A 17,263-nucleotide genomic window follows, 5' to 3' on the forward strand; every position below is an offset into this window, starting at 1 on the left:
ATTCTTAGCTTTTGCAGCATGATTAGCAGTGCAGGGGTGCTGGGCTCCTGGCCCCCTGCCAGCTGACCTAATTTGTGTGTCTGTGTCTGTTTCTGTAACCCGCCCTTTCTCCCCACTCATCCAACCTCTTTTTCTCTCTGCACTCTCCCCTGCTGTGTGGCCTTGGCAATGCCTCTTAACCTCTCTGGGCGTTAGTAGCCTTGTCTGCAGCATGAGTGTAATCATCCTGATTCTATTTCCCACCATGAGGATGGTAAGGATTAAATGAGATAAAATCTTCAGAAAGGGTAATAGATTAGCATATAATTTACAATAATTGAAGCTGTGTTGATTTACTCAGCTCTGTAGTTGGTCCTGTGCGCAGCCCGGTACCTATGTGATACTATTTGATGCTCATAGCAACCGCAGGAGCTTCCCACTATCCTCAGCACCCCCATTGTACAGATGAGAAAGCTGAGGGGAGAGATTCTGAGGCTTGTCTGATGTCCCACGGGGAGTAATGGAGCTGCTCCATGCTGGCTTAACGTCCGTGCTATCCTGTTTCTCAGGGCAAGCTCGTGGTGGGGGAGGGCAGGTGATAGGAGCTGGGCATGAGAGACCCCAGACTTCTCCCAGTCTGGGTAGGAGGCCAGGGGCAGAGGGAGGCTCCCTGGCTTTCTCCCTGAATGTACTCCCTGCACCCAGAGGAGACGCCCTCAAGTCCACCTGACTTGGGTCCCTCACCCTGCCTTACTGGCCTAAGACTCTGGAGGGGATCGGGTGCAGGTGAGTGGTGGTGAGGGGGGCCATGTGATCCCTGTGGGAGCCTGCGGTGCCTCTTTGGGGTGAAGCTATGGGTCAAGATGGGGTCATAGCGAGCAGGCAGTGAGGAGAGATGACAAGGATATGGTACTCCTGGGAAGGGGGCTATGTCTCACCCCGGTGTTGTGTCTGCTTGCTTGTGCCCCCGAGGAAAGCATGTGTGATGCGTGCTTGTGTGCGTGTGTGTGTAGGAAACGGAGGGGTGCAGGTATAGGGGCCTGCTGGTGGGCATCTGGGAGCAGGGCATAGGATGATGCAGTGGGTCGTATTTGGGACACATGGCTGGAGTGGGTGTCTGGAAGCACAATGCGTGTCTGATGTGTGCTAGGATGTGTGGACCGTGTGCAAGGACATTGGTGTGTGTGGAGGGCTGGGTGGGTGGTTCTGGACAGTGGTGGGTGGTTCTGAGCTGAGGCCACATGGCAGAGGGGGGCTGTGGGGGCACAGGTGTAGGATGAGCAGTGGGGTGGGGAACCCAGACCTTCCCCAGTTGTTTGAGGAGCCTCCAGTTGGGCTTCTGGGATTGGGGTGGCAGGAAGCAGAAGAGTCAGGGGCTTCTGAAGCTGACGTGCTTGCTGTCCGTGTGGTGGGTGTGGGGCACACAAGTGAGAGCAGAGGCTGTTTACAGCCTGTGAGGTTTGTGTCCCTACCGTGGGGAAGGTGTGCAGTGATGTGTGATTTAGGGAACATGCTTGGACTTGGGGATGGGTTAGCATGTGCCCTGGGTGCGGTGTGTGCCACCCTATGGTGATGAGATTTTGCCAAAGCTTGTGTGGGGTGTATTGTCTCTGAGCTGAGGTGGGTATGCGGGTTGGGGTCAGTGAACGTTGCTCATAATTGTGTGTTTCTGTAGGGCCCAGCGCTGTGTGTGCTGGGATGTGCAGTGTGCGCGTCAGGATGCGGCCTGGATTGCCTGCTAGCTGCAGTGTGTGGGGGTGTCAGCCATGTGGATGCGTTTATCAAACACGGGGGTGTGAGCTTACGCGGAGGTGGGATGCAGTGAGGGGCGGGGGGCAGGCCACAGGGCGGGGGGGGGGGGGGTGGGGGGCTTTGGATTCAGTTTTCCTTTAAGGGAATGGCTTGGATAATTATGTTAATGATGCATGGAATTATGCGAACGGAGAGGTCGTTTGGGGGTCAGAGGCTGTTGTCACCGTCCTCCTCTTTGCTACTTCTTAGGCTTTCCCGGGTGCCTTCAGGCTCAGTTCCCTGTCCCCGCGTCTCCTCTTGCTCCTGGTCCCCTGGGAGCTGCTGCCACCAGCACCCCTGCGGGGCTCCTGGGAGGGTCCCCCCAGCCGCTGCCCCCCCAGCTGGCCCAGGGAGGGGTCAAGCTGGCACTCAGCTGGCTTTGGGGGGATGCTGGGGAAGATGGCATCCTTTACCCCACCCGCACCCCACAGGTGTCGCCTGCATTGAGCTTCCCCAGGTGCTTCCAGGGGTGACTGTGCTGTTGGCCAGCTCTCCTTCCATCTCCTCTGGGGGTCGCTTATTATTCAGAAAGGATGTTCTCTCGGAGGCAGGTTTGGAAAATCACTGAGGTGGCCCCTTCCCCAGCTTTGTCTGATGCGTGTGAGGCTAAATTAAGATGTGCGAGTTCTCTCCCTCTGCCTCCCACTCTCATCTTCCCTCATCTTCCCTGCTTTCTCTTGCTCACTGAGTCCTCCCTTGCGCTGCCCTCGCCCCCCCCCCCCCCCGTGCCCCTCTGATCCCTGGCTTCCCTCTGCCCTCGTCCCCCCCCTCCCCACTGCCCGGCATCCGGCATCCTCTCTGTTCTTCCGTGATCTTTCCCTCTCCTGCCCCCACCGCATCTCTGTGGGGAGCTGGAGCTCCCGGTCCTTAGCATGGAGGAGGTGGTCGCCATGGCAACGGTTGTCATGTCGATGGCTACTGAGCTAGGGATGAATAGTATCTAGGTGAGAGCTACCTGAGCGGAGGCTGATGGGTTCACAGGAGGCTCCATGCTTGTCTCGGAGCCTCAGAGCTGCACAGCGTGCACCCCCCCCCCCCACGCACGCACCTGTTTCTACCCAAAGGCACGCCAACACGAGATGCCTCTCTGGCTGCCTTTAGGTGAGTGCGTCAGGGTGTGTCTGGATGTGATCTCTGTCTCCAGGTGTGTCGTTCGAGTCTGTGTGGCTTTGGGGGCAGTCCTTGGATTCGTGCAGGCCCTTCCAGGAGCAGACTGTTAGATTGTTAGGGGCTGTTGTGTGGCACTGGTCACTGAGGAGTCATGTGGACTCCCTGGTTTGGTGCCCACATTTACCCCAGTTTGGGGATCCCCAGGGACCCCAGACTTCTTAGAACCCCTCCTCCCAGCTAGAGGTCTCTCAGCTCCTCCCTGGCCTTTCTGGAAGGATGGAAAGTCAGTGAAGATGGCTCCGCCCACAAGTGGGAATCTGATCCCCCGTCTTCCCTGCTCAGTCCCCATCCTCTTGCGTGGCCCTGAGCAGGAATTGCACATCTCTGGCTTCTGGCTGCTTGCCTAAGAATTGCGCAGAACGTCTCCAAGGGCCTCCAGCTTGGCTGCCCCGGCGTGAAGAGGCTGGGAGTGCAGGGAGCCTTCCGTCTCCCTCATCTGGGGTCCTGGGATTTGTTCTTCCGGGCAGTGGGGGCAGAGATGGGGGCTGGGGTAAGTTGGATGAGAGCTCTCTGAGCTCCTGGAATGTCTAAAACTGAGAAAGACCCAGCAATTAGTCACGGGAGCAATCACACTAATTGTTCCGCTCCATGACTCACTGGTAGCAAGTAAATACTGATTAATTCATTACTTTGCGTGTGTGTGTGTGTGTGTGTGTGTGTGTGTGTGTGTGGTAACAGGGGTGGGGTGGAGGGACGGAGGGAATCTCCTGGCTCGCCGCCCTGGCCTCTTGCCCTGGCTGGCCTGGGTAGGGCCGTGAAGCAGGTGGTCGGGGCTGAGGCAGGAAGCCAGGATGGCGGGCCTCTCCCTAGCTGTGTACGAACCCCAGAAGGGGGCCCGTGGAGCGGGGGTGTGAGGCTGAGCATGGCCTGCAGCACCGACCCAGTCCCCCTCCTGCTCACACACCTTTCGCATTCCCCACGTGGGCTGGGCAGTGCAGATGCTTGGACTGTACCACCGAGTTCAGCGCTCACAACATTCTGACCTGAGGTCGGGACGAGAAGTAACCCGATTCCAGGAAGAAGTTGTGGCTGGTCACTGAAAGCCTCCCGTGAGGGGGCTTCCCTGGCTGCAGCTCCGGCCTGCCCCTCCTCCGCCCCTGCCCCAGGAATCATTCCCGTCTTCCAGCTCAACTGTCCCTTAACAGATACTTCCTGAATGCCTCCTGTACGCCAGGCAACGTCCTGCCTCCATCCAACGAGGAATAGTTCAGGGGGTTGGGCAGCCACAGCTCACAAGCGGTGATGGACGTGAATTCAGAACCACGAGACTCTGAAAGATCAGGGTAGGGGGGCTTCTTAGCAGAAGTGAGAGGGCAGTAGAGGTTAGCTGGCCAAGAGTTGGAGGACGAGGGGCTGGGGAGGAAGTGTTCTGCGTGGAGGGGACAGCATGAGTGACAGGCAGGAGAGCACAGGCATGTTCCAGGAATGGGGAGCTGCCGGCGGCAGGGCTGGAATCCAGCAAGTGGAGGGGTGCAGGGGGACCCAGAGTGAGGTTGGAGGGCAGGGGGGCCAGCCCTGAGAGCCCAGGCTACGCTTCCCCACCTCGCAGCTGTGCTGATTCTCTTCCTTCTGCTGGAGATGCCTTTCTAATCCTCTAGATCCGGGCCCTCGGGGGCAATCTCACTTTCGGGGGGAAAGCTCTCAGGAGCAGGGCCTGGCCGGGCAGAGCCAGGGTCAAAGGTGTGGCAGCAGGTGGGGTCCTCCTGCCTTGCCCGGCCACTGTGTTGGCTCTCACTGCAGGGTTGCAGTGGGGAGGAACGGCCCCAGCTCCGGGCCTCCCCAGGTTCTGACCCGGGAGGACTCTTAGGCCAGGTGAGCGGGACCCTTTGAGAAGCCCCTCTTACACTCTCGACCCCCTTGAAGTGGAAGTGGTTTCCAGCCCTGAGCTAACTTAGGCACTGATATCCTTTGCGGGGAGGTGGGCCAACTTCCTGTTTTGGGGAAGACCCAGTGCCAGGGCTAGAGCCTGCACCCACTCTTACCCAAGGTACTTCCTTCTGGAAGCCCCATTCTCCCCAGGCCCCTTGTCTATCTGACTAATGGAGCTAATCACGCTGCCTTTGGGATTGCAAGGTCTGAAACTTGGGGTCCCTGACGGGGTCTGAGTCTCAGTGCGTCCTGTGCTGTCTGGTGACCCAGGGCAGCTGAGTGGGCCTCAGCACCCTCCTCCATGGAATCAGCCCTGCCTCTCTTTCCTTGAGGACTTGGGGGCTTTTGTCTGTGAAAGGCACTTGGAGTGTGGGTCTGAGGACGGGGCCACGCTGAGAGTCACGCTAACCTATGCCGAGTGCCTGTGGCATGCAGGTGTGCTCAGCACTGCACACGTTAGCACACTGCATGCTCACAGCACCACAAGAAGGCAGGCACGGTTTGCTTCTAGGTAATGAGTAAACCGAGGCAGGAAGAGACTAAGTAACTTGTTAGCCTCAGGTCGCACATTTAATAAGTGCTAGAGTCTGGACTCAGTGCCAGCATTCTGGCTCTAAACCCGCTTCTGCCCCCAGCAGTTCCCATCAGGGCATGGGGGAGTGGCCCAGTCCCCTGTGGTGGCCGTCAGGCGGGCAGATGGCGCTGCTGCCCTGGCCCCTGCGTGGGTGGGAAGTGGTAATCAGGCCGGCCCTAGCTCTGTTTGCCTACAGGGTGGCCACATCTAATGCTGTCCCTCATTGTCACTTGGCCTGTGAGCGTGTCTGTTGTCCCTCTGGGCGTGTCCAGGCTGCTGGCCTCAGGTCCTGAGCTCTGTGCCCAACTCTGCCCTCCCCAGGCTCAGCGCTGGCGCAACGAGAACTTTGAGAGGCCCGTGGACCTCGAGGGCTCTGGGGATGACGACTCCTTCCCTGATGATGAGCTGGATGACCTCTACTCAGGGTCGGGCTCAGGCTGTAAGTACCTCCCCCTCCTCTTCCCTGTGGGTGGGCAATGCTGTTTGCCTCCAGGGCCCACGCAAGCTGGCCTCCACATGGGGAGGGGGAGGTCAGGCCGGGGACCACAAGCACCGAAGCGCAGACCATCCTCCTGGGGCTGGAACCAGGGCCTTGAGACCTCAGAGCTCAGGACTCCCTGCTCCCCATGGTTCTATCTCTACAAGCTCTGCTGGAGCCCCCTGCAGACTTCCCGCACCTGTCAGGGAACACAGACACCTCTCTCCAACCCAGGTGGCAGCACTGCCACCACCTCTTGTGCGAACTTAGTAGCCACCCCTCGGTGGCAGTGGCATATCATCAGCAAGATCATTTGGCTCACTCGACCTGGGTCAGGTGGTGCCCTCCCGTCCGATCAGCTGCAGCCCGGGGCAGGTTTGGGGAGCCATGGAAAGGGGCAGATGCCTCCACCGTGCCTGGAACAGGCCTGGTTCCGCGGCCTGGCTCCCAGGAAAGGCCAGCAGAGTGGCGTGAAGAGAGGGAGGCGCCCCGAGTTTGAATTCCAGCTTTGCCACCTAACGGCCGTACCACCTTCGGCCACTGTCCCTGCCTGAGGGCCTGTGTTCTTCCTTGGGGATGGTGAGAATAAATATGCCTTCTTCTCAGAGCCTCTGGAAGGTTTCGGCATGAGATATCACAGTCTGGAGTAGAGAAGGAGCTTGAACACCAGTAGTAAATAAGCCTGTGTGCTCGGGGCTGGCTGGCTTGGTCAGAGGAGCGTGTGACTCTTCATCTAGGGGTTGGGAGCTTGAGCCCCACGTTGGGTGTAGAGATCACTTAAAAAAAAAAAAAAAGGAGTACATGCGGAGATTGGGCCCAGTGCGGGGGGGAGGGGGGAGGACAAGTCAGTCTGACGGATGGGAGGAGGTCTGCGTGCCACGGACCCGGCCTCCCACGGACCCTGGCCTCCAGTCTCCCTACTTTAGCTTACTGCGTGTAAGCCTCTTGCAAGTTAATCTTCGTAAAATCCATCTCTGCTGGGTCATGCCTCTCCTGCTGAACCTCTCTGGCTGTTCTCCACCCCTCCTCTCTCCGCCTGGTCAGGTGCCCCGGGACCCAGCTGTGCCTTCTCTCTCTCTCTCTCTCTCTCTCCCTCCCTCTCCTTTCCTCTGGGGCCTCCATATGTGTCCTGGCTCAGAGGCAGCCAGGTTGCTCAAGCATCCCCTGTAGGAAGGGCTCCTTCCCCTCCTTGCTGTCTGCCTGTAGCCTGGGCCTCCGGGGGAGCCCTGAGGATGCCCACCACCACGTGCTCATGGTAGGGTGTACCCAGGTCTGACTTCTCCCAGAACGCCACTCCCCTACTTGCCCCCCAGCCTTTGCAAGGGCTAAAGACCCGATAGGGCTTTAGTTGCCACTGCCTGGATTCAATGTGCCAGAAGGCCCAGGCTGGGTGGTCTGGAACAATCAGAGAAGACTTCTTGGAAGAGGTGCTCTCTCTAGAAGTTTTGGCCAGGCAGAGAGGACTTAGGGAACATTCACCAGCCACCAGCCAACTGGCAACTTTTGGCCAGGCTGTGCCTGCCTCTTTTCTCTTGCCTCGTCCTGGAAAAATTGTGCAGATGAGGATGGGAGCGGCCCCCAGTCTTGATGGCCATTGCTTACCTGGGGCCCTCACACCCCTCACAATCCCCCAGCTCCCTAGCTCTCTCCTCTCCCCCGCCCCCCCAGACTTCGAGCAGGAGTCGGGCATTGAGACAGCCATGCGGTTCAGCCCGGATGTGGCCATGGCAGTGTCTACTACAGCTGCAGTGCTGCCCACCGTGGACATCCAGCCCGTGGGCACCCCGTTTGAAGAGCTCCCCTCTGAGCACCCCACCCCGGAACCAGCCACCAGCCCCCCAGTGGTGACAGAGGTCCCGGAAGAGCCCAGTCAGAGAGCCACCACCATCTCTACTCCCACGGCTCCCACGGCCGCCACGACGGCGGGGGCCCTGACCGTGGCCACGGTGCCTGCCACGGTGGCCACTGCCGTCCCCAGCATCCCTGCGGCACCCCCTTCCACGGCCACCACCTCTGTCATAAGGACCACCGGCGTACGGAGGCTCCTGCCTCTCCCATTGACCACGGCAGCCACGGCCCGGGCCACCACCCCAGCGGCGCCCTCCCCTCCCACCACGGTGGCTGTCTTGGACACAGAGGCCCCAACACCCAGGATGGTCAGCACAGCTACCTCCAGGCCGAGGGCCCTTCCCAGGCCGGCTACCACCCAGGAGCCTGACCTCCCCGAGAAGAGCACCTTGCCCTTGGGGACCACGGCCCCTGGCCCCACGGAGGTGGCTCAGGTGAGCAGCTGGGGAGAGGGCGGGGAGTGGGAGCAGAGGAGCGTGGGTCAGGGCCTGGGGGTAAGCCGCACATGGATGGAAAGGGCGAGAGAGGCATGGGGCCGGGGGGGCCGAGGCTGGGAGGGAGTCCCAGGATGTGCACAGAGGTCAGTGGCGTGGGAAGGAGACCAGGCCCTGGGCTTCCCACGTGGGACAAGCTTCACACGGGGAAGGAGGTGGGTGAAGCCAGCTGTGGGGGGCGGCCCGCGTCCTGGTGAAGTTCTCCCACCGCCCATGGTGGCCTCGTGACGCCAGGAGGTCAGCGGTGTCCTCTGGCTGGCCCTGAGTCTGTGAGGGGAGGAACTAATAGGATGCGACCCATAGCGTGGTGGGGGTTGTCCAGGGCCAGGAACAGTGCCTGGCAGAGTAAACCAACCAGGGGTCTCCCTGTCGTCGTCGTCGTCGTCGTCAGCACCATCGCCATCGTTAGCCTGAGGGTGACGGAGAGGAGAACCTGCAGCTCACGCTGCGGCCCTGTGCCCGGGCCGCCCTCGGGCGAAGGCAGGGTCAGGGTTCGAGCCCCTCCAGGGACTGGGTGCACATGTGTGTGTGTGGGGGGGTCGGGCTGAGGTTGAACGGAAGGGGTGGAGATGTCAGGAAGGCAGGGGATGCGTGGGATCCAGGAAATGGGAGAAGTAGCCTGGTGCCTGCGGGGGATGCGGGGACCAGCGCTGACCGGGGTCCAGAAGCCCTTTGCAGCCCTAGCCCTCCTCGTGGAGCGGGGCCCTCGGGTGGTGGCGCACCGTCAGGTCAGTGCCAGCCCCGGTGGGATGCCGGCCTTGCCCTCAGCTCCTCTGAGCACTGGGCCTGTCCGGTGTCTCAAGGATGTGGGCCAAGCGGGGAGGGGAAACAGTGACAGGGCGTGGAGAGCAGGACGCCAGGCTGGGTCTCCGTGCACGTCCGTGGGGCATCCGAGCCCTGGTCCTGCTTCCCCCAGGGGGTTTCCTGGACACACCTCCAGGGGGCATCATGCTCTGCAGTTGTGCTTTTGGTCTGACCCCCAGGCTAAGGGACGCCCCTCTGCCTCAGGTACGTGGCCTGGGGACCAGACTGCGTCTAGCAGACCCCAAACAGCAGTTCGACAGCAGTCTCCCAAGGATCATCACTCAGGCAGCTAGAGGGAGAGGTGACGGAGGCGGGTTGGGGACAGGACATGGCCAGATGTAGTGTGCTGGTTACAAGCACAGGCCGCTGGAGCTGGAGAGATCTGGATTTTAGCTCTGCTTCCACCACGTACTAGCTGTGTGTCCTTGGCAAGTCACTTAACTTCTCTGGACCTGCTCTAAAGTAGGGGTGATAATACCTCCTTCGTGGGGATGTCGTGAGGGTAAAATGTCCATCACCTGTTTTAGCACAGTGCCTGGCACATAGTGAGTGCTTAGTAAATGTCAGACCCACCGGGGAGGTGGGGTGGTGTAGGGGGTGGGGTGGGCTGCTGCACAGCAAGAGGTGTGGGGAGACCTGGCTCCCGGGCTCATGCCACCCTCCCCACAGACCCCAACTCCGGAGTCCGTCCTGACCACGATCCGGGATGAGCCCGAGGTGCCAGTGAGCGGGGGGCCCAGTGGGGACTTTGAGCTGCCGGAGGAGGAGACCACACAGCCAGACACAGCCAATGAGGTGGTGGCCGTGGGCGGGGCTGCAGCCAAGCCGTCACCTCCGCCGGGGACGCTGCCCAAGGGTGCGCGCCCTGGCCCGGGCCTCCTGGACAATGCCATCGACTCCGGCAGCTCAGCTGCTCAGCTGCCTCAGAAAAGCATCCTGGAGCGGAAGGAGGTGCTCGTAGGTGAGGCTTGGGGCCTGGGAGGAGCTAAAATATCGGAGCATCTTCTGGCTGATTCGACGAGGACTGTGGCACCTCCCTGAGAGTGTGTGTGGGGATTCTGTGAGTTAGCTTGGGTCAGGCACCCAGGGTGGAGCCAGGCCATGGTGAGGGGCTGCGAATGCCACCCAGTGCTGGCGGAGTTAGCATTGACTTCACCCCACCCCCAGTCTCAGATTCAAGACTCTCAGCCACTTCCCTACCCGGGTTCCTCTGCCCTCCCCCCAGGCCCCAAGCCCATCCTGCCCTGTCCTAGCCCTTGACCTCTGCCTTCTTCCTCCACAGCTGTGATTGTAGGTGGGGTGGTGGGCGCCCTGTTCGCTGCCTTCCTAGTCACGTTACTCATCTACCGCATGAAGAAGAAGGATGAAGGAAGCTACACCCTGGAGGAGCCCAAGCAGGCGAGCGTCACGTACCAGAAGCCTGATAAGCAGGAGGAATTCTACGCCTAGCGGAGCCACAGTGCCTCCCGTAGCTCAGCATCACCCCTCTGCCTAGCCCCCAGCCTGGCCCCACCAGCCCTGGCCTGGGACTGGGCCCGGAAGGGAGCCTGGCCCAGCTCATCTCTGCCTGCCCTCCCAAGGTCTGCCCAGACTGCCAGCCTCTCACAGATCTTGCCTGAGGGCCTGTGGGTACTGCCATCTGCCCTAGACTGTGCCCTTACGAGCTCATCTTGGCCTCCCCGCTCTCCCCGCAATCAGCCAGCTTCGGGACCTCGTGTCAGCTGGACAGGAGGAAGGAAGCTCTGGATTGGCTGCTGGGAGGAGGGGTGGGGCTTGAGATGGGCTTGGGCCCTGACCTGTCCCCACAGGGCCGGCTGAGGTCTCCTGGAGGTCGAGAGGCACTCAGGCTGGCTCCCAGGACTAGCGTTTGGCAGGCTCAGCCCCTGAAATCACTGAAGACACTGCAGCCTCTCACTACTGTCCCAGGGCTCCTCTCTGCCCAGGAGAGAGGGGACCTCATGCCGCCAGCCTGGTTTTGTCTTGGTCTTTCTGGGGTTGTGGGGTCCTCTTCCCCTCATCCCTGCCCTGTGCACATGTTCCACAGGCCTCACCTTCATCCCTGTCCGCCTCTAAGGAACTGACTTCCTGACAGTACCCTGGCCACCACTGGCGAGAGGGGCTGGGACTTCCCTCTTGCGAGTGGGCTCTGCATAGACCCCATGTCCCACACGGTCACACGTAATGTCACACACAAAGACAGAAGCAGGCGATGACCAAATCATATGCAGTCCTGACCACCGAACCCATGTAGACCCGTCACAGACACACATTCTTCCAAAGATGCTGATTCTCACGTGTTTCTCACGCCCCCTTCCCCCCAATGCTCACGACAATGCAAGTCACCAGACATCCCCACCTGCTGGTGCGGCCTGCCCCTCTCTCGGCCTCCCCCCACGTACACTGTGGCACCACGCATGTTGTCTCCAGCTTTCCGGCTCACTGGGGAGGGTGGAGTCAGGCTGGAACAATCAGCCCATATTGGGTTCCCTGAACTGCCCTGTCACACTTGGTCCCTCGCCACGACGCCAACACCAACCACATTGCCACCGACCCCGGCCTGTCAGATACAATCCCACGTGGATGCACAATCTTCCCCCACACAGCCCTGCGCTCGCACTGGAGGAGAATGCTGGGCACATACTGCCTTTCCCAGAATCCCAGAATACAGGTGTGGCACGGAGGGGATGGGCTACATGCCCTCTGGGGCACTGCACATCGTTGAGGCCTGCTTCCCTCCCCTCTGCAGCCCCCCAGGGCGGTAGTCCAGGGCCCTGGACTCTGGGAGCCTTGCTGAGAAAGGCAGGCTGCTTCCTGGAATTCGGCCCCGGGCTGGGGAGGGGGCTGGGGTCTGCCAGGACCGTTAAGCCCTGGGCGGGGAGGGCGTGTGGCCTGGCTCCTGGTCTCCCTCTGTCCCCCTTCTGCTCTGAGCTAGGGGCCGACTCTGCCTCCCAGGACACAAGTCCCCAAAGTGCCTGCGAGGGTGGGCCCTGCCGCCCGGGCCTCCTGCACCCTCTCCCCCGGGCCTGCGAGGCCCATCTCGGTCCCACCCTGGGGCCTTTCCCGTGGACACTCACCCACTCATTGGCCAAACCACCTGCTGGTTCTCCCGGGTGCAGCTGGAAGCAGCCCTTGCAGACACACTGCCCCAGGCCCGGAGCAGAGAGCAGGTGGGGGCAGGGGTGCCGCAGGCCTCAGCCCGCCTCCCCCTTCTTTGTCACCTTTGCAGGGGGCGCCGCTTCTGTAGATATTTTAAACTTGGGGCTGCAAATCTCCTTTGGGGCGGTTGTGCTTGGTGGGGGCTCCTGAAGCCCCGGGATGTGGCCTGAATTGTGGTTGGCTGGTGCTCACTCCCCCACCCCTCACCTTCAACCCAGATTAAAGTCAGGAACCCAGCTTTTATTTCTGTTCCCTTTTCAAGACTCCCTGGCAGCAGACTTCTGCAGGGTGAGGGGTAGGGGTGCCTGAGGTGTTGAGGGCGAGCTTCCAGGGAACTTGCACACCCTGTCTTTTCCACCATCCTACTTCCAGCCCGGGGCTCCATCCTTTAGACTCCGTGTCCCCCTGGGTAGGGCCTGGAAGCTTGCAAGGAGCCCAGCCTTTGAAGGGGGCAGGAGTGAGGGGAGGCACTCTGGGCCTGCAATCTATTGAAGGTGAGGTGACCTGGCCTCAGTCATCCCCGGAGCAGCAGGGCCGGGGAGGGGGAGACCAAAGCACTGGCCTCCCTCAACCCTGCTCCCTGGCTGGCTGCTGTCTTGGGGCTAGTGGCTCTGGTGACGAGGCCTGGGCAGGCCAAGGCTGAAAAGCCAGGGAGCATGGAGGAGAGAGGACGTGAACCCAGGGAGAGTGGGCCTGGGGTAGGAGACCCCTTCAGGGGCTGGAGCCCACGATGGGGGGGCCCAGCAAGGATGGATGTGCTGGGCTGGGTCTGGCTGGAATGGGCTCGGAGTGGTCTGTGTGGGTCTAGCCGGGCCCAGTGGGCCTGACTCCCCGTATCCCAAGGCCTGGCTTCTAACTTGGGGCTTTGCCTCCTGGCACGGGCCCCTTCTCTCTGTCCTTAGCATTTGAGAGAAGAGGCCGAGGGCCTTGTTTTTGGAGTCCTGGACCCGAGACAAAGACCCAGGCTTGATCCTCTGGAAACTGAACACAGTCTGACTCGCCCAAATCCGCTCTGGCCAGCCCAGTTCGGGCAGGGTGGTCCAGGAGAGAGGTCGGTTAAAGGATGAGCTGGAGCTCTCCTAGGTGCAATGTGTGTGCCGGGCTCTCACCCAGCCTGGGCACGAGGTGTGATGCGTGCAGGGCCTGCCCAGATAGGTCCCAGGGTGTCCTGCAGGGCCCTGGCATTTCCTGGAAGCAGGGCAAATTCCAAAGGGGAGGGAGCTTATGCGGCTTGAGAATGTCTCTGGGGCCTCAGCTGCCATGGAGAGCGGCTGGGGCCTCTGGAGGTGGGGTTTGAGCACACCCTCCAGCTGTGACTTTTAGAACCCAGACTCTGTCTTCCTAGGAGGCCAGAGGGGTTCCTCTCCTGAAAGGTTTGTCCCCTTGAACCTTGGACGTGGATGGCTGGTAACCAGGGCTGGATGGGGTGGGTCTGCGGGCAGTGGCTTGGGGTGCGTGGGCCAGACCCCGCCCTGGGGTTGGCAAAGCCATCTGTCCAGGCTTCCGGGCGGGGGTCCTGGGCGCAGGAAGGAGGCCCACCTCTGCCTCTTGGGCAGGGCAGGAGTGGCCACCACTTCCTCGGCTCTCTTGCATTTCTCCTGACAGCCACCACCCCGGACTCGCTTCCTCAGGCCGCCTGCCTGTAAATAGAAGCCCACAAACTGTACAGATTTACAGAGATGCCAAGCCCGGGTCCTGGGGTTGCCGTCTAAGGGCTGATGGTTCCAGCATCCCCCAGGTGCCCACCTGGCAGCTCAGCGTGCCCAGCCCCAGCGTGGCAAATACATGTAAATATTTTTCGTAGGCAGTGTGGCTCCAGAGAGCCCCCTGAAGACAGTGTCCCTCCTGTGCGTCCTTTCCCCTGTACAGAGCCCTCCAAGAACCCGGCCTGGGCCGAGCGGGCGTTTGTCCTTTCCTCCCCCAGGCCTTCCCCTGCCCTTTCCCCCATAACCCGTTTATTAACCACACCCGTCCTGAGTTCATGGCCAAATCTCTAAGGAAAAGTGGAGGGAAAAGACTGGAAAAAGAGGCCCAGGTGCCTGCCCCACCATGGGTACTCACCTGTCCCAGCCTTGTGAAGGAGCTGTTTGGGTTTTTTTGTTTGTTTGTTTCTGTTTTTTGTTTGGTTGTGTTTTTTTTTTTTTTTTTTAACACTTCCCGTGCTGTGCCCATTTATAAGAGGAAATAAAATTAAGCTGAAATGATACTGTGTGGCCTGAGTGTGAGATAGACATGGAGGCTTTGTAGGGAGGGGTGGCTTGGCCTGCCCTCCCCACCCTGCCGGGCGGGCCTCAGCTACTTTCCCCTTCGGGAGAATTTGAGAACCAAGCAAGGAAAATTGACCAGCAACCCTCGTGGGAACCATTATGGTCAAAGCTGCTGGTGGTTGAGAGTGTTGGGGAAACCACAGAGCTGACAGTGGGAAGGCCGGGTGGGGGCTGTGGTTGGGCGGGGCCCGGTCTGTGGTGGCACTGGGGGCCCTGTGGTCCACCCCCAGGGGAAGGACTGGTTTCAGGCCACAAAGAGATAATGTTGGGACCACAGGGTATTGGAATCAGATGGACCAAGGCCAGGTGGCTTTGGGGTCGGTAGGCCTGGTTTCAAGCTCAGGTGACATTTCCTAGCTCTGATGCTGGAGCAGCTACTTCTGAGCTCTCTGAGCCTCCGTTTTTTCACCTGTGGAACGAGATAACAGTTACCATCCCCTAAATGGAAGGGGGTAAGGATTACGTGAGGAAGAACACTCTGCACGGTGTGGGAACAGCACAGAATGTCGGAGGGGAGGAACTCCCTGACCTGGAACCAGACTGACCCCTAGGCTCACAGGGCCTGCGGGGCAGGGGGCAGCTGTGTGAGGCTGTGGGTCCTTATTGTTCCCGGGGCTGTCCCTAGTCTTGGGGTCAGGATTTGCAGGGCCCAGCACGCTGCCTGCTGAATGAGGAAAGGACGCCGGCCGGGCTAGAAATCCCAGTGTCGGTGTCGGCTCTGGTGTGAACGAGGTCTCCCGTTCCGGAGCCCACAAGGGCCGAGCTCGGCACCCGGGAGTCGGACGCGTGGGCCGCGCAGATGGGCGTGGGGGCGCGCCGGGCCGGGGCTCAGGGATGGGCAAGGAGAGGACGGAGGGGCAAGGAGGAAGACGATGACCCGAGGGGTCACAGCGCCGTGGGCCGCCGTCAGGGCCACGAGCCCTCTGGCCTCAGGGAGGCTGGGGACGCGGGGCCGGGGCAGACGTGGGCTGCCAGAGCCCTGGGGTGAGGGGCCGACTGTGCCCGGCGCCCCGATGGGGCTCTGCTCACCCCCGTCACTGCAGCCTCGGGCGGGGCTGGCCTCCTGGCCCGTGGAAACTGAGGCTCAGGGAGTTTGGGAACCTGCGGCCAGAAAACTGTTGAAGAACGGAGCGGGATTCGAGCCTGTGTCTCTGCCCGAAGTCACAATTCTTTTAGTTTCAGCCTCCCATTTCCTTCCTCTGCCCACAGCTGCTGTGAGCCCGAGCAGGTTACTTTGTGTCTCTGAACCTCAATGATGTCATCAGAGAAACAGAGGCAACAGGGTATTGAAAAACTCAAAAGATAGATTTTTTTTTTTAAAGATTTTACTTATTCATGAGAGACCCAGAGAGAGAGAGGCAGAGACACAGGCAGAGGGAGGGGCAGGCTCCATGCAGGGAGCCTGATGTGGGACTCGATCCCATGACCCTAGGATCACGCCCTGAGCCAAAGGCAGACGCTAAACCACTGAACCACCCAAGTACCCTCAAAAGATAGATGAACACATGACACATCTGTGGGGTGCCTGCTGGTTGTCAGTGTCCATTCCCAGATACTCTCTCCTTTCCTTCTTGGAGAGAACCACTGCCCCCACTCTTTCACAGACAGGGACTGTGACAGTGCCCACACTGGAGGGCACTTCTAAAGGACAAATGCCCTAGTTTCTTCAGTTAATAAAGTCTTAGACATGCTTACAAGATGAAGGAGGAATTTTCAGGGAAGCTTAAAAGGCTTGTTAACTAATCAAGGTGGGAACTTGATTCAGATCCTGATTCAAACAACTTCTAAAAAAAAAAGAAAATCTAAGCTACTTATGAGGCAGGTGGAAATTTGAACTTTGAATGAATATTTGTTGTAAGCGGATCATTGTCAACGTTCTCAGACATGTTACTGGTATCCTGCTTATGTTTTTTAAAAAAGCATCCTTATCCTTCCGCAAATAGCTGCGCATCAAGTGATGGGATGCTTGTGACGCGTTCACAGCAAGCACTGGGAGGAGGGCCCGGGTGGGAGAGCAGAGGGAGGGAGGGGACATTTGGCTTGGTCATTGGAGGAGCTGAGTCATGGGCACATGGGGGCTCACTATATTATTCTATCTACTTAAAGCTTAAATTGTAAATTCTTCATAATAAAATGTTAAAAAAAAATTGATTGCCAGGGGCAGAAGGACTTGCCAGGGGTCATACCACCAGCAAATACAAAGCTGAGTCTTCTGACTTGGGGCCCTGGCCCCTGCCTGCCCTACACCCTCTGCCCACCACCCATCTCCCCTGCTCCCCACACTGTCTCCCGACCCACAATGGCGCATCCCCCCTAGCCGTGTGCGGTCCACCTCAGACCACCTGCTCCTGCATGGACCTCATCCCCTCCCCTTCTACAAACACTGACGCCGCTGAATGGCTCTGGCAAAAGAATCCACGTGGAATTACGAGGGCTGATGTGGCGGGGGACTACCTGGCCTCCTGCGGAGAGAGGGGCCAGCACGGGCCTCTGGCTTTCTGGAGCATTCTCTTCCTTGCTCACTGTTCACCTGGGGCACCACCTGGGCTGGTTGGGGATTGCTCCTCCCACGTGGAAGGACATCGATGGGGTCTGGTCATTTCCTTCCATTTTCAAGGCTCTGGCCGAGTCTGGACCTTTATCTTGTCTCGCTGGGAATCCTGAGTGACACTTACCGCCAGAGCGAGCTGCGAGGGGAGGGCACGGGCTTTGGCATGTGGGTTAGAACAGACATGGGTTATCACCCAGCCTCAGCCAGTGCCTCCCGGGCTGTCCCAGGGAAGCCACTTTGTCCCCTCTGTATAATGGGCACAGCAGGGACCACTAACAGGGT

The 17,263-nt window shown here is 59.9% G+C and overlaps 1 protein-coding gene across 1 annotated transcript in view; it reads left to right on the top strand.

Moving 5' to 3' along the window:
* SDC3 (syndecan 3) overlaps positions 1 to 14,367 on the top strand; it is a 39,783-nt gene extending 25,416 nt beyond the window's left edge. The window contains exons 4-7 of the mRNA XM_072828448.1: positions 5,705 to 5,822; positions 7,530 to 8,143; positions 9,677 to 9,968; positions 10,290 to 14,367. Coding sequence (XP_072684549.1) covers positions 5,705 to 5,822; positions 7,530 to 8,143; positions 9,677 to 9,968; positions 10,290 to 10,456 — 1,191 coding nt within the window. The 3' untranslated portion in view covers positions 10,457 to 14,367. The remainder of the gene's footprint in view (positions 1 to 5,704; positions 5,823 to 7,529; positions 8,144 to 9,676; positions 9,969 to 10,289) is intronic.
* The last annotated feature ends 2,896 nt before the right edge of the window (positions 14,368 to 17,263 follow it).

Source organism: Canis lupus, chromosome 5 (genome assembly GCF_048164855.1).
Source record: "Canis lupus baileyi chromosome 5, mCanLup2.hap1, whole genome shotgun sequence".
Taxonomy (NCBI): domain Eukaryota; kingdom Metazoa; phylum Chordata; class Mammalia; order Carnivora; family Canidae; genus Canis; species Canis lupus.